This window comes from Amblyomma mixtum, chromosome 1 (genome assembly GCF_055824585.1).
Source record: "Amblyomma mixtum isolate Tamu chromosome 1, ASM5582458v1, whole genome shotgun sequence".
In the NCBI taxonomy this organism is placed as follows: Eukaryota; Metazoa; Arthropoda; class Arachnida; order Ixodida; family Ixodidae; genus Amblyomma; species Amblyomma mixtum.
In genome coordinates, this window is record NC_143012.1 from 290,489,719 (window position 1) to 290,505,602 (window position 15,884).

Here is a 15,884-nt window from a genome sequence, read left to right on the forward strand (position 1 = left end):
CATTCATCTCTAAAGAGCATGCCACCGACCGCGAAGGTCATTCCTATGGCAACGACTTCCCACTGCATTTATTGCGATTGTCAATGGCGAATAGTGTTCTATTCGTGCACACAATCTAGCGCAGAAAAAAAGAACACTTTGCTTTTCAATGAATCTGCGTGCCACTGCCGTATGCCAGTCAGTGCTGCGTAACCATATAAATTTCTTTGGTTTCTTATGCAATTTTGTTCTCCATATTCCTCGACATTGTTTCGTGCCGTCAGCTACGTCCAAGCGAGATTAAGACAACAGCCGACTCTCTCCCCTCCCTCACCCTGCCATTATACAATGGCAGTTTTTCATTATACAAAAGCAAAAAATTAGCAGAGACTAATTAGCTAATTTTTTAATTATTGCCTTCAGGAAGAGAGTCAATGAAGGAGTTGTAGAAGCCATAGAAAAATAACCGTTTGCCGTGTTTGCAACTAAGTACCACTGATGCAGTTTCTTTTATTTCCCTTAAAAGAAAGCCCGCGAAATCCAAAAAGAACCACGTGATAAGGAAGCAGTTATAGCGCTCCCAAACGACCGGTCAAGCAACGACATCCGCTTATGTTTGCAACGCTGTCCCGAACAGAATTCGGCGTTTTTAGGTGTTGGCGAAATATACGCCAGGAACTGCTTATGCGTTATGGAAAGTAAGCGGGCGCTGCTTTTCAAGGAAGTCAAGCGCGGCTCGCACGGAGCGCTTTTTCAAGCGAAACTTCGGCTCGAGTGATAGGCATATGGCCGTGCCTAAGAACTTGCACCATCACGCGAAGCGGTTGCCCTAGCGCCCATACGAGAGTTGCTTGCGTATATCTCGCAACCATCGCAAATCGCCGAACCCCGTTCGGGGCAGCGTTGCAAAGATAAGCGGATGTCGCTGCTTGACCGGTCGTCTGGGAGCGCTGAAACTGAGTCCCTATCACGTGGTTCTTTTTGTACTTCGCGGGCTTTCTTTTAAGGCAAATAAAAGAAGCGTATCAGTGGTAAACACGGCATTCGGTTATTTTTCTATGGGATCTACAATTCCTCCATTGACTCTTTCTTCCTGAAGACAATAATTAAAAAGTTAGCTAATTAGTCTCTGCTAATCAAATACGTTTGCATAATAAAAAATATACTGTAGACTAGGACACGCGATCGGCAACAACTCTCAGTTGGTCTCATTGGGCTAGGGTACTTTGTCTTTTTTAAAAGCTTGGTTACATTTAGCTGGGGCACCCTGTATATCCAAGTGCCTTGGCCTCGTAACGCAGAAGCTAAGCGCCTCGCAGCGGTTGCGACATGGAACCTCAAAGAGAAAGGAAAATTAGTCTTCACTCTAGGCCCCGCGCTCCTGGTGCTTACCGCCGATCATTCTAGCGGACATTCAACGAATCAAACAAAGAAGGAATGGCGACGAGAAAAATATCAAGTGCCAAAGTGTGCAATTGGAGTTAAAAGACCGACAACAGCAGAAATCGCGACGGCCAACAAGGAGAGCTAGGTCGCGAATTGTGGACTGTGTCTAGAGTAGTAAGACATGGGGATTTAGCAATTTTCAACGTCTTGTAGCCCTCGGATTTGTCAATGCCTAAATGCAGTGCACGCATATGGAGTGGAGGTTTAACATGGTTGCTCAAGAAATTTACTACTGCACGTTTACTCCCGCAAGTATGAGTTCAAGAACGTATAGCCGCAGACGTACGTCGCGCTAAAATTACTTTTTGCTTCGTGGCCTAGAACCTAGAAGCCATGTAATTAATCACGCGTGTAATTAAGTCGAATCGAAGCGTGAATATTTACGAAAATAAGCGAAAACTACCCCCACCACCCCAGCCCCAAAAAATAAAGAAACTCAAGATTCTGATGACGAGTGCATTCTTTCATCTCAGAATGAGAAGCAAGAAACAGAATTCAGTTCTCCCCACTTGAGACACCTCCCCAAAAAGCACCTCGTTTCTTCTGGATCAGCCCAAACAAATTCTTTGCATAATCTTTTACGAAGCACAGTAAGAACTTCAAACATTTTCAGTGATCTAGAATATAGCGAATGTCAAATAAAGGAATGCGTATTTAGCTGCCTGCGCTGAAGATTTCATCGGCTTGCCGCTTTGGAAACTTGCTCGCTCAAAAAAGAAGTGAGAGTATGTAGATTACGGAACGACTTGGTAAGGATGCGCTTTTTTCACTTCCCCCGTTTTAACCCCTCCATCTTGTCTGGGCGAATGACTGGCGATGATATCCAAAACTAATAACGACCTGGCTTGAGATGAACGATGCGTCTCATTAAGAGGTGCGCTGAGTTTATACCTTGGCAGTTCCCGGCTTTTCTCGGAACCACAGCAATGACGTGAGCTCCATCGAAGTATTACGGTGAAATAGAGAGAGAGAGAAAGAGAGACCCTTAATGAAAAAACAGAGAAATAAGCCGGCGTTTAAGAATCGCTGGCATGCTATCCAGTATGTGTAGGTTAGCCGATATTGATCTTCAGAGTTCTTTTCTGCTTTTTTTTTCGCACAAGGCAAACTCCGCGCGTGCGCGCGCGAGAGAGAGGGGGGTTATTGACAGGAAAGGCAGAGAGGTTGGCCTGAAAAATGAATATCTGGCCAGCTACTCTGCACAACTCCGCGCGATATTTGTAAAGTGCACAATTGCTTCGCGGTCAGAACGAAGAAATTTCACTGCTTTTATTATAATTCCTCTTTTGTTTGTTCTTTGCAGGAGTTTCCTGGTGAGCAATGAGAAACAACAGGAATACCGAGCCTCCCGACTCGTCCGGATGTCCGCCTCCAAGATCAAGATAGGTGCCAGTTCAGCCCAGTTATTCATCACTTACTGGAACATCTAAAGTGAAGAAAAAAAAATTTCTTGCCTCCCCTGCATTCGTACTGAACGAGACGCAACCAAAAACTCTGATATTAGGATTCGTGTTTCATTACTAGTAAACGGTACGGGGTGTATACGAAATGATGGTGTACCATTTAATTAGCCGATCTCTGCATAGCCTTCTGGCTGGTTGACGGCGTAGCCTTTTCTTTTAGCTGTCTCGCTTCCGTGGGCTTTTGGAAGCCCCGTGGCGCAAGACAGGGCCAGTATGATAAACAGGATGATCAGCAGCCTACCCTTGTTGAATCTGCGGCGTCCCCACTACAACAGAACGCTGCCGTCGCTCGCAGACCCGTCGTTAACGACTATCTTCCCCACAGACAACGTGCCTTTCACCGAGTTTGCCGAAGAATCCGTGAACGCGACGTCACCGACAGACTCAGCCACTGGGGTGGAGGGACTGCCCGATGCGGCGGACTTGATCGTCAGGATCGGCCTCTACGCGGTCATATTTGTGTTCGCCGTCGTGGGAAACGTGTTGGTGCTGGTGACACTGGTGCAGAACAAACGCATGCGAACCGTGACCAACGTCTTCCTCGTCAACCTGGCCGTCAGCGATCTCCTCCTGGGCGTTTTGTGCATGCCGTTCACGTTGATCGGAAGTCTGCTGAGGAACTTCGTGTTCGGCGAGCTCATGTGCAAGTTCATCCCTTACCTTCAAGGTAAGAAAGCCTTAGCGCCAGCGTCCACTGGCCTCAGCAATAAATGTAGACAATGTAGGTAAAGGCCAGCCTAAATGCGTGTGCGACTTCCCGAGTTTCACATCGATTGCACAATCGCTGAAACTTCCTGGACTGATGCGTGCTCTAAACGCGAATACACCTATATGGGAGAAAAAAAGGGTGCAAGCTATCCTCTAGAACACTCCCTTCTTTTAAAGGGTGTGCGCTAAAGGCCAACTTTTCTCCCTTTCTACTCCTTTCTGTTTGGAGTGTGAGACTCGGAATAGTTTGTGATGCTGGCGATTTTTTCTCATGGCTTGAATATAAACTACCAATAGAACCGTAAGCTATATGGCGGTGAATACTGTTGCAATACGCTTGTTACTTTCAGTAAATGACTCTGATATTATTTGTCATCGTACAAAAGGCAGTTCAGCCGTCGGATGATATTTAAAGTTTTATAGTTTAAGACCACTGTCACTGATACTACGCCTACGTGCAAAATTGCTCAGAGACAAGCTACGCATGCCTTTGCGGCTTTCCCCAGGTATTTTGAATCTTGTAATGTTAACTCCCCATAAGAATACATATAACCAATGTACTTCAAAACAGTTTTCATTAAAAAAATAAAGCCGATTCAATCCTAGAACACACTGCGAAATTACTTGGATCGAATCCGATTTCAAAGGCTGAGCGTTATCAGAACTCCGCCACATGTGCATGTGGGGGAGGGTGCACCCGGCGCGAGCACGACCGACAAGTAAACAAAAGCCCTCTAGCAGCACATGAATTAAAAATAAATAAAAAGCAAAAAAGGGAGGGAGACAGAGAGCAAAGGCTCTCGCATTTGCGCTCTTAAGCTGACTTAAGTGCAATCCTGTAATTTTTCTCCCTTCACAGAGTACCCATGTATATGGCCGCTCGTTAACAGTTGGCAAGTGCTTTGAAGAAGAGTGTGACAAAGTAGGCAATGTCATTTCGAAGCTATGTTATTAAAACTTCGTATTAAATGTGTGTTGTGAAACCAGACTTAACCTCAACAGGCGCTCCATCAGCTGAATGTCTCACCAAATCGAACAACTTTCGCGTAGAGTCCGGCATGCTGCCGCGCGCGCTACATTTTCTCACTAACACAGTTGTTTAAATCAGACAGCCTAGGCATCTTTACACGAAAAGGAGTTCTCAAACGCTATGACAAGCGCACGAAAGTGAACCGTTCACCCTAGCAGACGACAGCGCAGGCCTTAACACTACCCATACCTGCTTCCGACGCCTGCAAGCGCCCTTTCTTAGCAAACATGCAGTTTTTTTCATTGTCGCCCCAATATAGTGCGAAATGTCCTGCAATAATTCATGTACCAAGTACGGACAGACTGGTAACAATCATTTTTAGCGAAAATTTGAGTCCTGTGGACTATATAGCGTGTGCGTACTGTATACCGAAAAATACGGCATAGGTATTATGCTTTCTGATTTATTAATGTACAAAAACCATAGTTTCCAGAGACAACTGCTGGAACTGTGATTGTTTAGAACGTCCTTTCCAAAGGCATCCACATAGAAACGGCCTTTTTTCGGGCGCCTGTAGTAGCAGTGGCGGTTCAAAAGGTCTGAGCAACGACCGGGATGCACGCCAGTGTACTCGCTGTTTCACGAACAGTGGCTAGACTTACGGAGGGCCTTTGATGGTCCCATACGTCACCTATTCAAAAGAAAATTTTCTGAAAGCTCCTTTCTTTGCTAACTGTGCATCTTGCAACATCCTGAGCAAATCCCTATTGCATTCCCCCGCCAGAATCCTGTCCGTTTGGGATCTCGCAAAGAAGAATTCAGCGATCGTCTTTCCGTTATGCCACATCGTAGCAACGAAAAGGTGAAATAATAGAACAGAACGCACCATGCCTTACCTTTTCTTTGGTATCTAGATACAGCTTGATATGTCTATCCTCAGTTTCCGTGTAGCGTAAAACCCAATCGACAGAGCCTTCTCGACTGCAAAGCGGCCGCTGCGCTGGTTACAGTCTCCGAGCTTGCTACTCTTTCGCTGTTGCCTTCTGAAGTGCACTGGATTGCAGTGGCTTTGCGCAAGTACTCCTAAGACCATTTCTTCGTGACGGGCAACTCTTTTCGTTCCGTCCTTTTTTTCATGGAGGTCTACACACGTGTCTCCGGTTGCTCGCAAACAAGCCTCAGATGACGAACTAGAGAACATGAAAGCACTAAACGCAGAAACCATAGCGTGTGAACTTCTTGCCGAGCAAAGGAGGGCAGCAGAAGAGAAGGTAAAGACCTTGCCATTGACTTGTATCGCGTGTAGAATTCCTCTCGGAAGCCCGCTTCTCCGAATGCCTGTTGTTTGTTTTTATTTATTTTTTAAGCTTGACCGGGACACGGAAACCGTTTCACACACTCAGGAGGGGTGTGGCTCGCGGCAGCTTTCAGCCGCTCAGACGTCGTTCCTTTGAATTCGCGACAGACGTAACAGGTGCAGGACATTCCATGTGATGTTGTGACTTAGAAAGAGTAACTTGCGCTAGAAAACCCTCAAGGTGAAAAACTTTAATTCAGACTCTGGCTAATACAAATTTGAAAAAAAAAATGAAACTTCTAGCTATATAGAGGATCTGCCCGCTATTCGCAGGGATGAGACTTTACCAGCCTGCAAATGATCACGTTCTGCCCATAAGTAAAAAAAAGAAAAACACTTGCCAAAGTTTAGTGCAAGCTTCTCACTGATGTCAATGAAGTAGGGAGGAAATGAACAAGGTGAAACATGACCTCAGCCTTCAAAAAATTGGCAGTGGTTTAGCTCTGGTTAAACCTGAACTATTGTGAAAGTAAGGACGAGAGAGAGAGAGGCGATGGAGAGCGCACCAGCGGCGGCGGCCCCGGCACGCTAGCTATGCGCCGCTACTGCGCATGCGCAAATTACGAGCACGGCGGCGGCACCCGCGCAGCGAAGTCACCCGCGCAGCGACGGCGGCGGTGCGCCAGCTGTGCGCCGTGTGACGTCACTGCTCCTCGCGCATGCGCAGTATGGCCTTTGCTCAGCTCCGCGGAATAGCTCGGCGACTCGCGTAGTGTTGTTTTCTCAACAAAAGACAGAAACGACCGTTTCTACACTGAAACCAATTCAGCATTGAAGGCATTGAAAAAAACAATGACCTGCTAACTGGAACAAATTTGGAATAAAAGCTGGCTGCGCTAGGCAAAGGCCCAGTGCAACAAATGGCGCAAGCCAGCCGCTGCGTGGTGGCAACGGCGGTTGCTTAGTTCTTCATTTCCTACGCCTTCGCTCCAGCATGGCATTCCTAGCAGGAGCCTCGCCCGAGACGGCAGTTAAAAAGCTTAAGGGTAACCTTCTACGCGTGTTCGCCGGCGCCGCTCACTCTCCTGTCGCCCGCCGTTCATGTCGCCCGCCGTTCCTCGTTCTAGTTACGCCGCCGATCGGCTGCTCGCTCGGCGACGACCGCAACTGGGTCTTGTAAACGGTGAGTATCGCGAGCGGGACGATCGCTCTCCGCATCGCAAATAGCAAATTGGCATGTCAGCGGCTGCGGCAACCGCCAAGGCTGCTTTTTAAGTTTCATATTTTGTTTCTCCGACTGCCCGCAGAGGGACTCATGACTCAGCTGCCTCTAGCCAATCACTTCACTTCCAAGCTGCAGCCGTGCGGGGAAAGACACACACAACCGATCTGGCCAGCTCATGTAGCCGGTGGCCTTCGCGACACCGTTTCCGAGCGGCGGGAGGCACCACTACGCATTCTTGAGATCCAGATAAATTTCTATCTCCACAACAGCATTTCTTCATTATCTCTGTCTTCCTGTCTTCTTTCGCTCTTGTCCACACTTGTCGTTTTCTTGTCTCTCTTTCCTTTTTTTTTCCCCTGACAGCTTTTTTGATCTCTTATTTAAACTCTCTGTAAACAAAAGCGCTCCTTCATTTTCTCCTCCAATTCCCCTCTTTTTTTTTCTCATTGCTACTCCCCCATTCGTAATCACATGTTTCTCTCCTGTCCAATTCAAATGGGTGACCTTGGACAGGCTTCTTCCATGCGACGGTTCGGGGTGTGCCCCGTAGAAGGGCTTACACCATAAAATAAACAGATATGCATTGTAGATATGCTCAAGTGTTAGCACCGCTGAAATACACAGGCTTCTCCTTCGTTTCAACACACACACGCCTTTATAAATGCCTACTAATTACAGCACCTCCATTACAAACTTAACAGCGAGTCCTTGCAAATCATTCACACGCAATACACATCACCCCATGTTCGCCTCAATACAGGTATGACCGCTAATGTGCAAAGCACAAACCTAGCAACAAAAAAGGCTACGATGAATGCGGGAACACCCTTAGCGTGACCTCAGCTCTGTCCGTTGTTAATTTCAATCGTGTGGCTTCGTTCTGTTCTCACGCAATATTTTACGAAGTCCGCCCATTCTAACGTACCACTCACAGCGCTGCTCTCCGAGAGAAAGGACAAAAAGGACCTCTTTGTCGTGCGCCTGCCGGAACGAATATGATCAACGAAACGACTGCTTAAAGGGGGCTATTAAAAAAAAACCTTCTGAGGAGATACATAACCTCGCTCAATCACTTCTTTGGGTTGCCATGAACAGCTGAGGCCAATAATACACTTCTGCACGCAACAGAGATTCCACAATCAGGCGCGCCATTTAGAGAGCCCTTTCCAGAGACTTTTTCTTGTACGCACTATCCTTCGTTTAACGCTCTTTCGCATTATTTTAAGTTAACTACCTGCTCCCCGGATCCAAGCATAGCCGCAGATATCGCGGCCTTTCGGCAATAAGCGGGGTTTTTCGCATGCACCACACAAACCAACGTGAGACAGAAAGGTCATGGAGTGAGCCTGGGTATGGGCTAGAAAGCACAGCAAAACAATCGATAGGATTTTGCCAGCGAAGTAATCTATACTTGAGCCCCGGCTACGTCCAGCTCGGATAGAAAGCGTGGCGTTAAGGCGGACGCGGATTCTAAGTTTGGTTCGTCCGGCGGTGCCACTCTGCTGAAATCCTTCTTTACTCTTGTTTTTTAAGGCTTCTTTGCTCTCTTTTAATTCTGACTAGTTGAAACTGCCGGCTCATCGGATCAATAGACCAATGTTTCCCCAGCTTGGTTTCACCTGCGGATGCTCCTCTTCCCAAGCATGTCTTTACACTCTTTTGTTCTTTTTTTTTTGCTTGCGCTGTGCTCTCTGTCCCCCTCCCCTCCCCCCCCCCCCCCCCTCCCCTGGGGACTCTCTTTCACTCACTGCAAGTGGTTTTAAAAGCTCCCTTTGAAGTTGTTAGTCCTAATGCTGTTCATTATCGTTCCTGGTCTCTCACCGGCGATTTCTCGGAGTGTGTGTTTTCGCAAAGTATGTTCATCCCTTTGTGAAGTTTTGCACCGTGAAGTTTTGCACCTTTTGGTTGCGAAACAACTCGCTGCTAAACACATTTAAAGGTCATATTTATTGCTTTAGGTGTGGCCGCAATACCTGAGTGAACTTGTGCACTGCAGGCTGCTAAGGATTGCTTCTGTAGGCAGTCTCAGGTGCGGCTTGTAGACCACTAAATGCGCAGTGTAATAACTCCTTGAATATTTATTAGTTCTAGAGTATCGCTTAATTCAGAACTTAACTTCGTCAGAGCATCTTGGGACATAAACGGACAATATGCCGTCTCTTAAGAAGTGTCTCATTACGTTATGCCCTTGTGAAACTCCGTTCTTTCTAATTTCCTTCTCAATTTGTTCATAAATTCTAAAACCCTCACATAATCCCACTAGACTAATGGGTGTTCAATAAAGACTCAGCTGCATTTCCTGTGTGGATCTTAGTAATATGGAAGCAACAATTTAGATGTCGTTCATCACAGCAGTGCCTTTACTTGGCCCTAGATCTTGATTATAATTGCTTTAAATAGTACGAATAAGTAAAGCCAGCATAAAACTACCCCAAAAATCGCTCCCGTTTTTAAATTTCACAAAAGGTTCCTTCATAAGGATTTTGCCACGCGCCTAACGCGCCGCGCGGCCTCCGCGCTGAGTCGAAGACGACGACGAAGCGGCGGTGGGCTCTCGAGGCGCGCTTGTTCTGTTCGGTGTCCTGGAACCTGGCGCTGTAATTAAAAGAAGGCTCCCAGTCTTGGCTTCTTCCCGACGCCTATCTCCACGGCCTCTCTGGTCGTGACACTGGTGGAGGTGCGGGGTATCGATCCCAGTACCCGGATCCCAGTACCAGACAGAGTCCGGATTCGTCCTGGGATCATGGTCGAATCGATCCAACGTTGACAGTGTCGACGACGGACGCAGTTGCCGGGCGTACTGTTGGGATCTCTGCTGCAGCAATTTCTCCATGTGGACGGCCCCGGCCAGAAACTCCGCGACGGTGTTGGGCGGGTTCCGCACGAGGCCGGAAAAGAGCTGGTCTTTCACGCCGCGCATGAGGTGCCTCAGCTTTTTTTCTTCAGGCATTGCCGGATCGGCGCGATGACAAAGACGCGTCACATCCTCGACGTACATGGCAACACCCTCATTGGGGAGCTGAATTCTAGAGGACAGGGTGCGCTCCGCGCTCTCCCGGCGGTCGCTGTTGGCATACGTACTCAGGAGCTGACGTCGAAAGTCCTGCCACGTCGAGAAAGTAGCCTCGCGGTTTTCGAACCACGTGCGTGCAGAGTCCTCAAGGCTAAAGTACACGTTACGCAGCTTTGTAGCGGCGTCCCAGCAGTTGAAGGTCGCAACCCGTTCGTAGTGCGCCAACCAATCTTCGGCATCTTCAAACAGGTCACCGTGAAAGGGCTTAGGCGTTCGTGGGATCTGAAGAGTGAGATAGGTGGGGCTGGCTGCAGGGACAGTCGGAGGCAGGGCGGGTATTGGCGTCGCCATGAGTGTAGGGGTAGTCGAGGGCTCACCGACAAAAGGGAGGGCCTCAGGGGACAAGCCTCGGATCCTCCGGCTGGCACGATGGACAGGGGTGGTCACAAGAGGCGGGCGTGTCGAGTCGTCCTCAGGAGTAGGGAGCATCGGCCGCACCTCCACCAGTGTCACGACCAGAGAGGCCGTGGAGATAGGCGTCGGGAAGAAGCCAAGACTGGGAGCCTTCTTTTAATTACAGCGCCAGGTTCCAGGACACCGAACAGAACAAGCGCGCCTCGAGAGCCCACCGCCGCTTCGTCGTCGTCTTCGACTCAGCGCGGAGGCCGTGCGGCGCGTTAGGCGCGTGGCAATATTTTAGTAAAGTTAGAAACTCACGAAGAACCCCATTGAAACAGTACTGTCCGAAGTCACTTGCAAGAAATGACTTTAGAAAACTTAACTACGTCGCAGTTCTATTTATATTCACAGAGATCGGCCAGTGCGCTTAATGAGGTGCCTCACTATAAAAGCCTGAGCGAAGTGGGTTCCTACTGACGAAGCAGTTTGCACAGAGAAAACAAAGATGAAGCGTGAGAACTCGCACCGCTACGGTTTGAGTTTACGAGCTCTAAAGTGCAGTTAATCGCTCGTGCGGGCGATTCTCAAACGCCCAACGCGCGTCAGCACTGGAAGTTAGCACTCTGGTACAACTCATCACTTTCCCCTCCGTTAGCCCAACTCTCTTTCGAGCCCGGCCCAAATACGAATTAAAACCTCCGCAGTATCACAGCAGTTTCCATCACTCGTGCGCGAGTTAAATGTAGCAGAAGTTTTCAGCGCAGCCGGGTGTTGCATAAGACTGCAGGAGGTGAATGCACCGCAAGAAGCACCCAACTTACAGTCCTTTCTGCGGCGTCAGCAGTTATTTACGGAGCCATCGCTGCAATGGCGGTAAGCGTATTGAGACAGTAGGCTTATCCGCCCTCGTAAACGGATTGACAGACAAGGTCCAAGTTGAGAAAAAATTCATATTCGTCACTTTTTAGGCCTGTTTTTTTATACATGTCAATCGGCGGATACAGGGCGTTATGAAAAGTTATCACGATATGCGCCCGAGAAAGCTAGTGTTTCCGGAAGCAAGGCATTCTTCCGAAGCAGGTGCGACGCTAAAAAGATACGATTTTGCTGTGGCAGTGCGTTGCGAGCTGGCGTTCGCAAAATTTGTAGATAATGAGTACTGATATCACTTTTTCGCATCCCTCCACTACATTATTTTTCTGCACAGAGGGACGAAAGTGTGACTGCATGACATACTATTTTTTCTATCTTGTTCACGCTGAAATGAAGTTGGCTGGTTCGAAATGCAGCAGACTGGTAGGACACAGTTGTTCTCTAATAGTTTGGCTTCCACGTACAGAAGTAAAACGAATACACTAAATACTGTCAGCATTTGTGCTGCGATATTGTGTTCCTTTTCTTTCTTTTTGCTGACATGATCGCGCAACACAGCGAGATCATTGGTGTGGCATATCTGAATTGCAAGACAGGTCTAGGTCTCTAGCAGGCCTTGAAAGTTCCGTAAATGTCATGCTCCAATTTTTTTCTCAGAAAAATTCAAAAATGTTGCACTGTCACGTGCATCCGGAAGCTACCATGTTTTACGTCAGAAAGATGCAATAACGTTGCACATACGTCCACATACGTCACATTCGTCCTTACGGAGGATAATGTTTCCGCGATTTACCTGAAGAAATGTCCGCCAGAGCCACTTCTCAACAGCAACTGTGTCTTCCTCGTTGAAGCAAAACGTAATCATGCATGCGTGTGCTGTAAATGTCCTCGCGATATTCACGCGGCCACACACCCTCGACACACTACTTTGGAAAGCTGGACAGGAGCGCTCCGCAGCGCCTCAGTGACACCCACCGCTGGCCTTCGCGTTCGAGACAGCTTGTGCTGCCCTATCGCCTCGCATCCGAACTGCCGCCCTTTGCAGTGCGCTCGGCTGCCAAAGCCGCTGTTCCCAACGGCGGGCGCAAGTGCTGACACGCTGTGCTTGCCGCGTCATGCACGATGCCGCAACAAGCATCGCTTCCCACCGCTCCAGCGTTTCGATCAGATAGTGCGTCTGGCAGCGAACAGAACTCACAGGAAAAGGCAGCTACTCGAATGCGAAACGCTTCACGTGCAGCGCACTCCGTCCACGTTCGCGGGCGAGCTACTACTTCGAACCAAGAAGCCGGCAGTGGGTCTCGTTGAGGCACAGTGCGAAGCCCGTCGCTCAAGCGCTCAACCCAAGTGTGTGGACATCTGCACACCGTCTGAAGAAGTATGCATCCAAGCAGGCTACAATGAAATCTAGTAGCTTGTTCAGATCACATTCATACAAGATTGATGTCCACTCATACTGCATTCGACTTCTGGGTTGGCCAATGAAGCGTGTCGCTTCCTAGCTTAGGCTTGCCGTTATTCCTGTACCACTCTGTCGATTCTAACAGAATTGGTTGGTTTGGTTTATGGGGTTTAACGTCCCAAAGCGACTAAGGCTATGAGAGACGCCGTAGTGAAGGGCTCCGGAATTTTCGACCACCTGGGGTTCTTTAACGTGCACTGACATCGCACAGTACACGGGCCTCTAGAATTTCTCCTCCAAAGAAATTCTAGCCGCCGCGGCCGGGATCGAACCCGCGTCTTTTGGGTCAGCAGCCGAGCACCATAGCCGCTGAGCCACCGCGGCGGCTAACAGAATTAAATAGGTTTCACGATGGATAACTGGATGTAGCAAAAGACTCTCTGCCTTTGTAACACGTGTTAAACGACACCACTGCCGAACCGCCTCTGTGTCACAATTAACCTGTTCCAATGTTTTTCAGCGGTACGTGCTTAGTTTACTCTCTGCCTTGGGAAATAAATGACTGAGTGCATAATCTTTATCATGTCTGAGATCTGGGCTCCTTATTTCCTGAGATTCTGATTTTTTTTTTGAGAACTTACATTTATTTATGAATCGGCGATCGGGCTTAAATTTAATTTTGTACGTGACTCACAAATAACAGGAACAAATAAAGAAAGTGTTAAAAATCCTTAGCAGCAATGTCCCTAATTAGAAGCTCGTTCTTTGATTATTTTTTTTTTTAAAACTGCCGATCCCACCTCCCTGTTCACGATATAAACGATACCACCACTCATTCAGGAAGTGACTGGAAGAGCGATAATTGTTTTCATCGAAAACTCCCTCCCTCCTGTTCTCTCTCATATGAAAGTAGAGTGCTTACTTCCCCGACGGTTGTACGCGTTCAACAAATAATTAAATATAAGAACTAAAATTCACAAAACTATAAAATTAAAGAAAGAAAAGGATGCGAAGTTCTAAATTCCTTGGGAGCTGGAAATAGCAAATGGCAAATGGAAATACGCGTCAGACAAATTGAGAAAGAGCACCTTGCGTGACAGCAACCCCTTGCAAAGTTGTCTCAGGAGCCTGCCTCGGAACACACTCTCTCGAAGCGGATCCCTGCGGCGGTCTGTTAATGAATCCCATGGATATACTGTCGAGCAACGATGACAAGGAAGCGACATTTTGCCTGTTTTGCCACTCCGAACTGTGGACACGCGAAGACAGGGCAGATTGATTGTAGGCAACAGTGCCAATTCTATTTTTTTTTTTCCTGTGCGCGAGGCAAATTTACTTTCCTAACTCGCTAGCGCTGCCCTCAGCGAAAAGGGGAAATAAGCGAACGGCCCCGAACCTCCCAGCCATGCAGGCGCAGCAATTACGTTAGGCTACCGCCTTCCTGAAGTCCTTGCGCTTGGTGTCGTCCTGTTCCCTTCGTTTTGTCGAGGCAGTGCATTGCGCCATTTGCATGTAATTGACGGTCGAGTGGAAGACAAAAAAGTAAAGAAGCTTGTGTGAAAGTCTGACGCATTCATTTCGAGAAGGGAATTAACTGCCACTACCAGCTGAGCCTCTACACTGCAACTGACAGCGCCATTCCGCCTCTCATGTGCTTGAGTGGTACAAAAGCGCCGAAAACTTCCAGGTACGTGGAAAATCTCCCCGATCTCTGGAGAACCGCATTCAAGGCGTAATGACGTGTTTGTAGATTCTTCTCAGCACTTTCCGTTTTGCACTCTGTAATTGTAGTGCCACGCAATGAGCACTGCCGAAAAGAATAAACTGTCGTGAGACTACTGTAGTTTTCTTTTCGGTTTCATATCCCGGCCTTTTTTTTTTTGCTTATTTCTTAGAACGCTTCACTGAATTTGCAAACCTCTACTAAAAGCGCATTTTTGTGGTTATCGCAAGACGTACTTCCGTCAACAAGCGTATATAACGAAGCCTTTTTCTTTGCTTTTGGATACCCATTCTGAAGCTCACAAGAAGTTCGGTAATTAGGAGCTGGCAGCAAAGCGAAGCTAATGTCATTTGCGCAACTAAACTTACTCCTCATTCTAAACTGGGGCTGAGTGCCTTGGCTTGTAGCTACAACCGTTTCGATTCTTCGTGAATGCATGCAATGCAAACGGTCCCACTAGCAATTCTGAGCGGAATAAGTTCAAAGATAATTTCTATTTACAATGCGCCTTCTTGCTCTGCGCGCTGTTGTTTTGCTTTTTGCTTTGAACGACCTCTACGCCTTTCCTCTTAATAAAGCTTACGCTCTTTGTCAGGGTTCCGGAAAAATGCGAGGCACCTTCCCCAACCGCTGCAAAAGGGGGTGGAGTTTGACGCCCAGCGTTAGCCGGTTCATGTTCAGGGTTTCGAATGAGGCAAAGCCACGAATTCAGGTAGCAGCAACAACTGTATTCTCAGGAAAACAAACAGAGACGAATCAAACGCGTCATTACATCCACGGAATACGAAGTGACGTCTGCTAACTGAGTACTATGAACACATATTTGCACTCTGCCAGAGTAAAAGCTCATGTAAAGCAACTTAATCACTAGTGATTACAATGCAAAAGTCAGATGTACGCTCTAACGAAGCGCGTGCAGATTAGATACACAAGTGATTATAATTGTAGATGACAGGTCAACAGCAAACTAGAGCGAAATGTTCAAATTGAAGGGAAGTCTAAAATACAATGGCCAGGAGCACAGTGAGAGCCCATTCACCACGATGAAGAACGGTCCTCAAAGGTGATCGTCCTTCCGGAAAAGCAAGCGTATTGTAATGAGAGATGCGGTGTCGCCGGCGAGTGAGGGTTCCGGGAGTGCTCGGCGGCAGTTCTACTGCCCCAAGAGCGAACCGTAGCGGGTATCTGCTGGGCCTCCTTTTGTAGGCTTTTCGGCGGTCACCGGATAGCCTCGTAACAGTCTCTTCTTCACCAGCCACCAACCCGTCAAACGTTTCGCACGAACTATAAGCTAGAAATGAAACGCGAACAAGACAACTGAGCTATGGACCGCAAAATAAGACGCTTTTAGACAAGGTAAGTACAATGCTAGTGGAAGGTAATTTC

At 47.8% G+C, this 15,884-nt stretch overlaps 1 protein-coding gene across 1 annotated transcript in view; it reads left to right on the forward strand.

The window, feature by feature from the left end:
* The first annotated feature begins 3,021 nt into the window (after positions 1-3,021).
* LOC149372016 (cholecystokinin receptor-like) overlaps positions 3,022-15,884 on the forward strand; it is a 167,895-nt gene continuing 155,032 nt past the window's right edge. Inside the window, exon 1 of the mRNA XM_089585590.1 lies at positions 3,022-3,555. Coding sequence (XP_089441716.1) covers positions 3,102-3,555 — 454 coding nt within the window. The 5' untranslated portion in view covers positions 3,022-3,101. The remainder of the gene's footprint in view (positions 3,556-15,884) is intronic.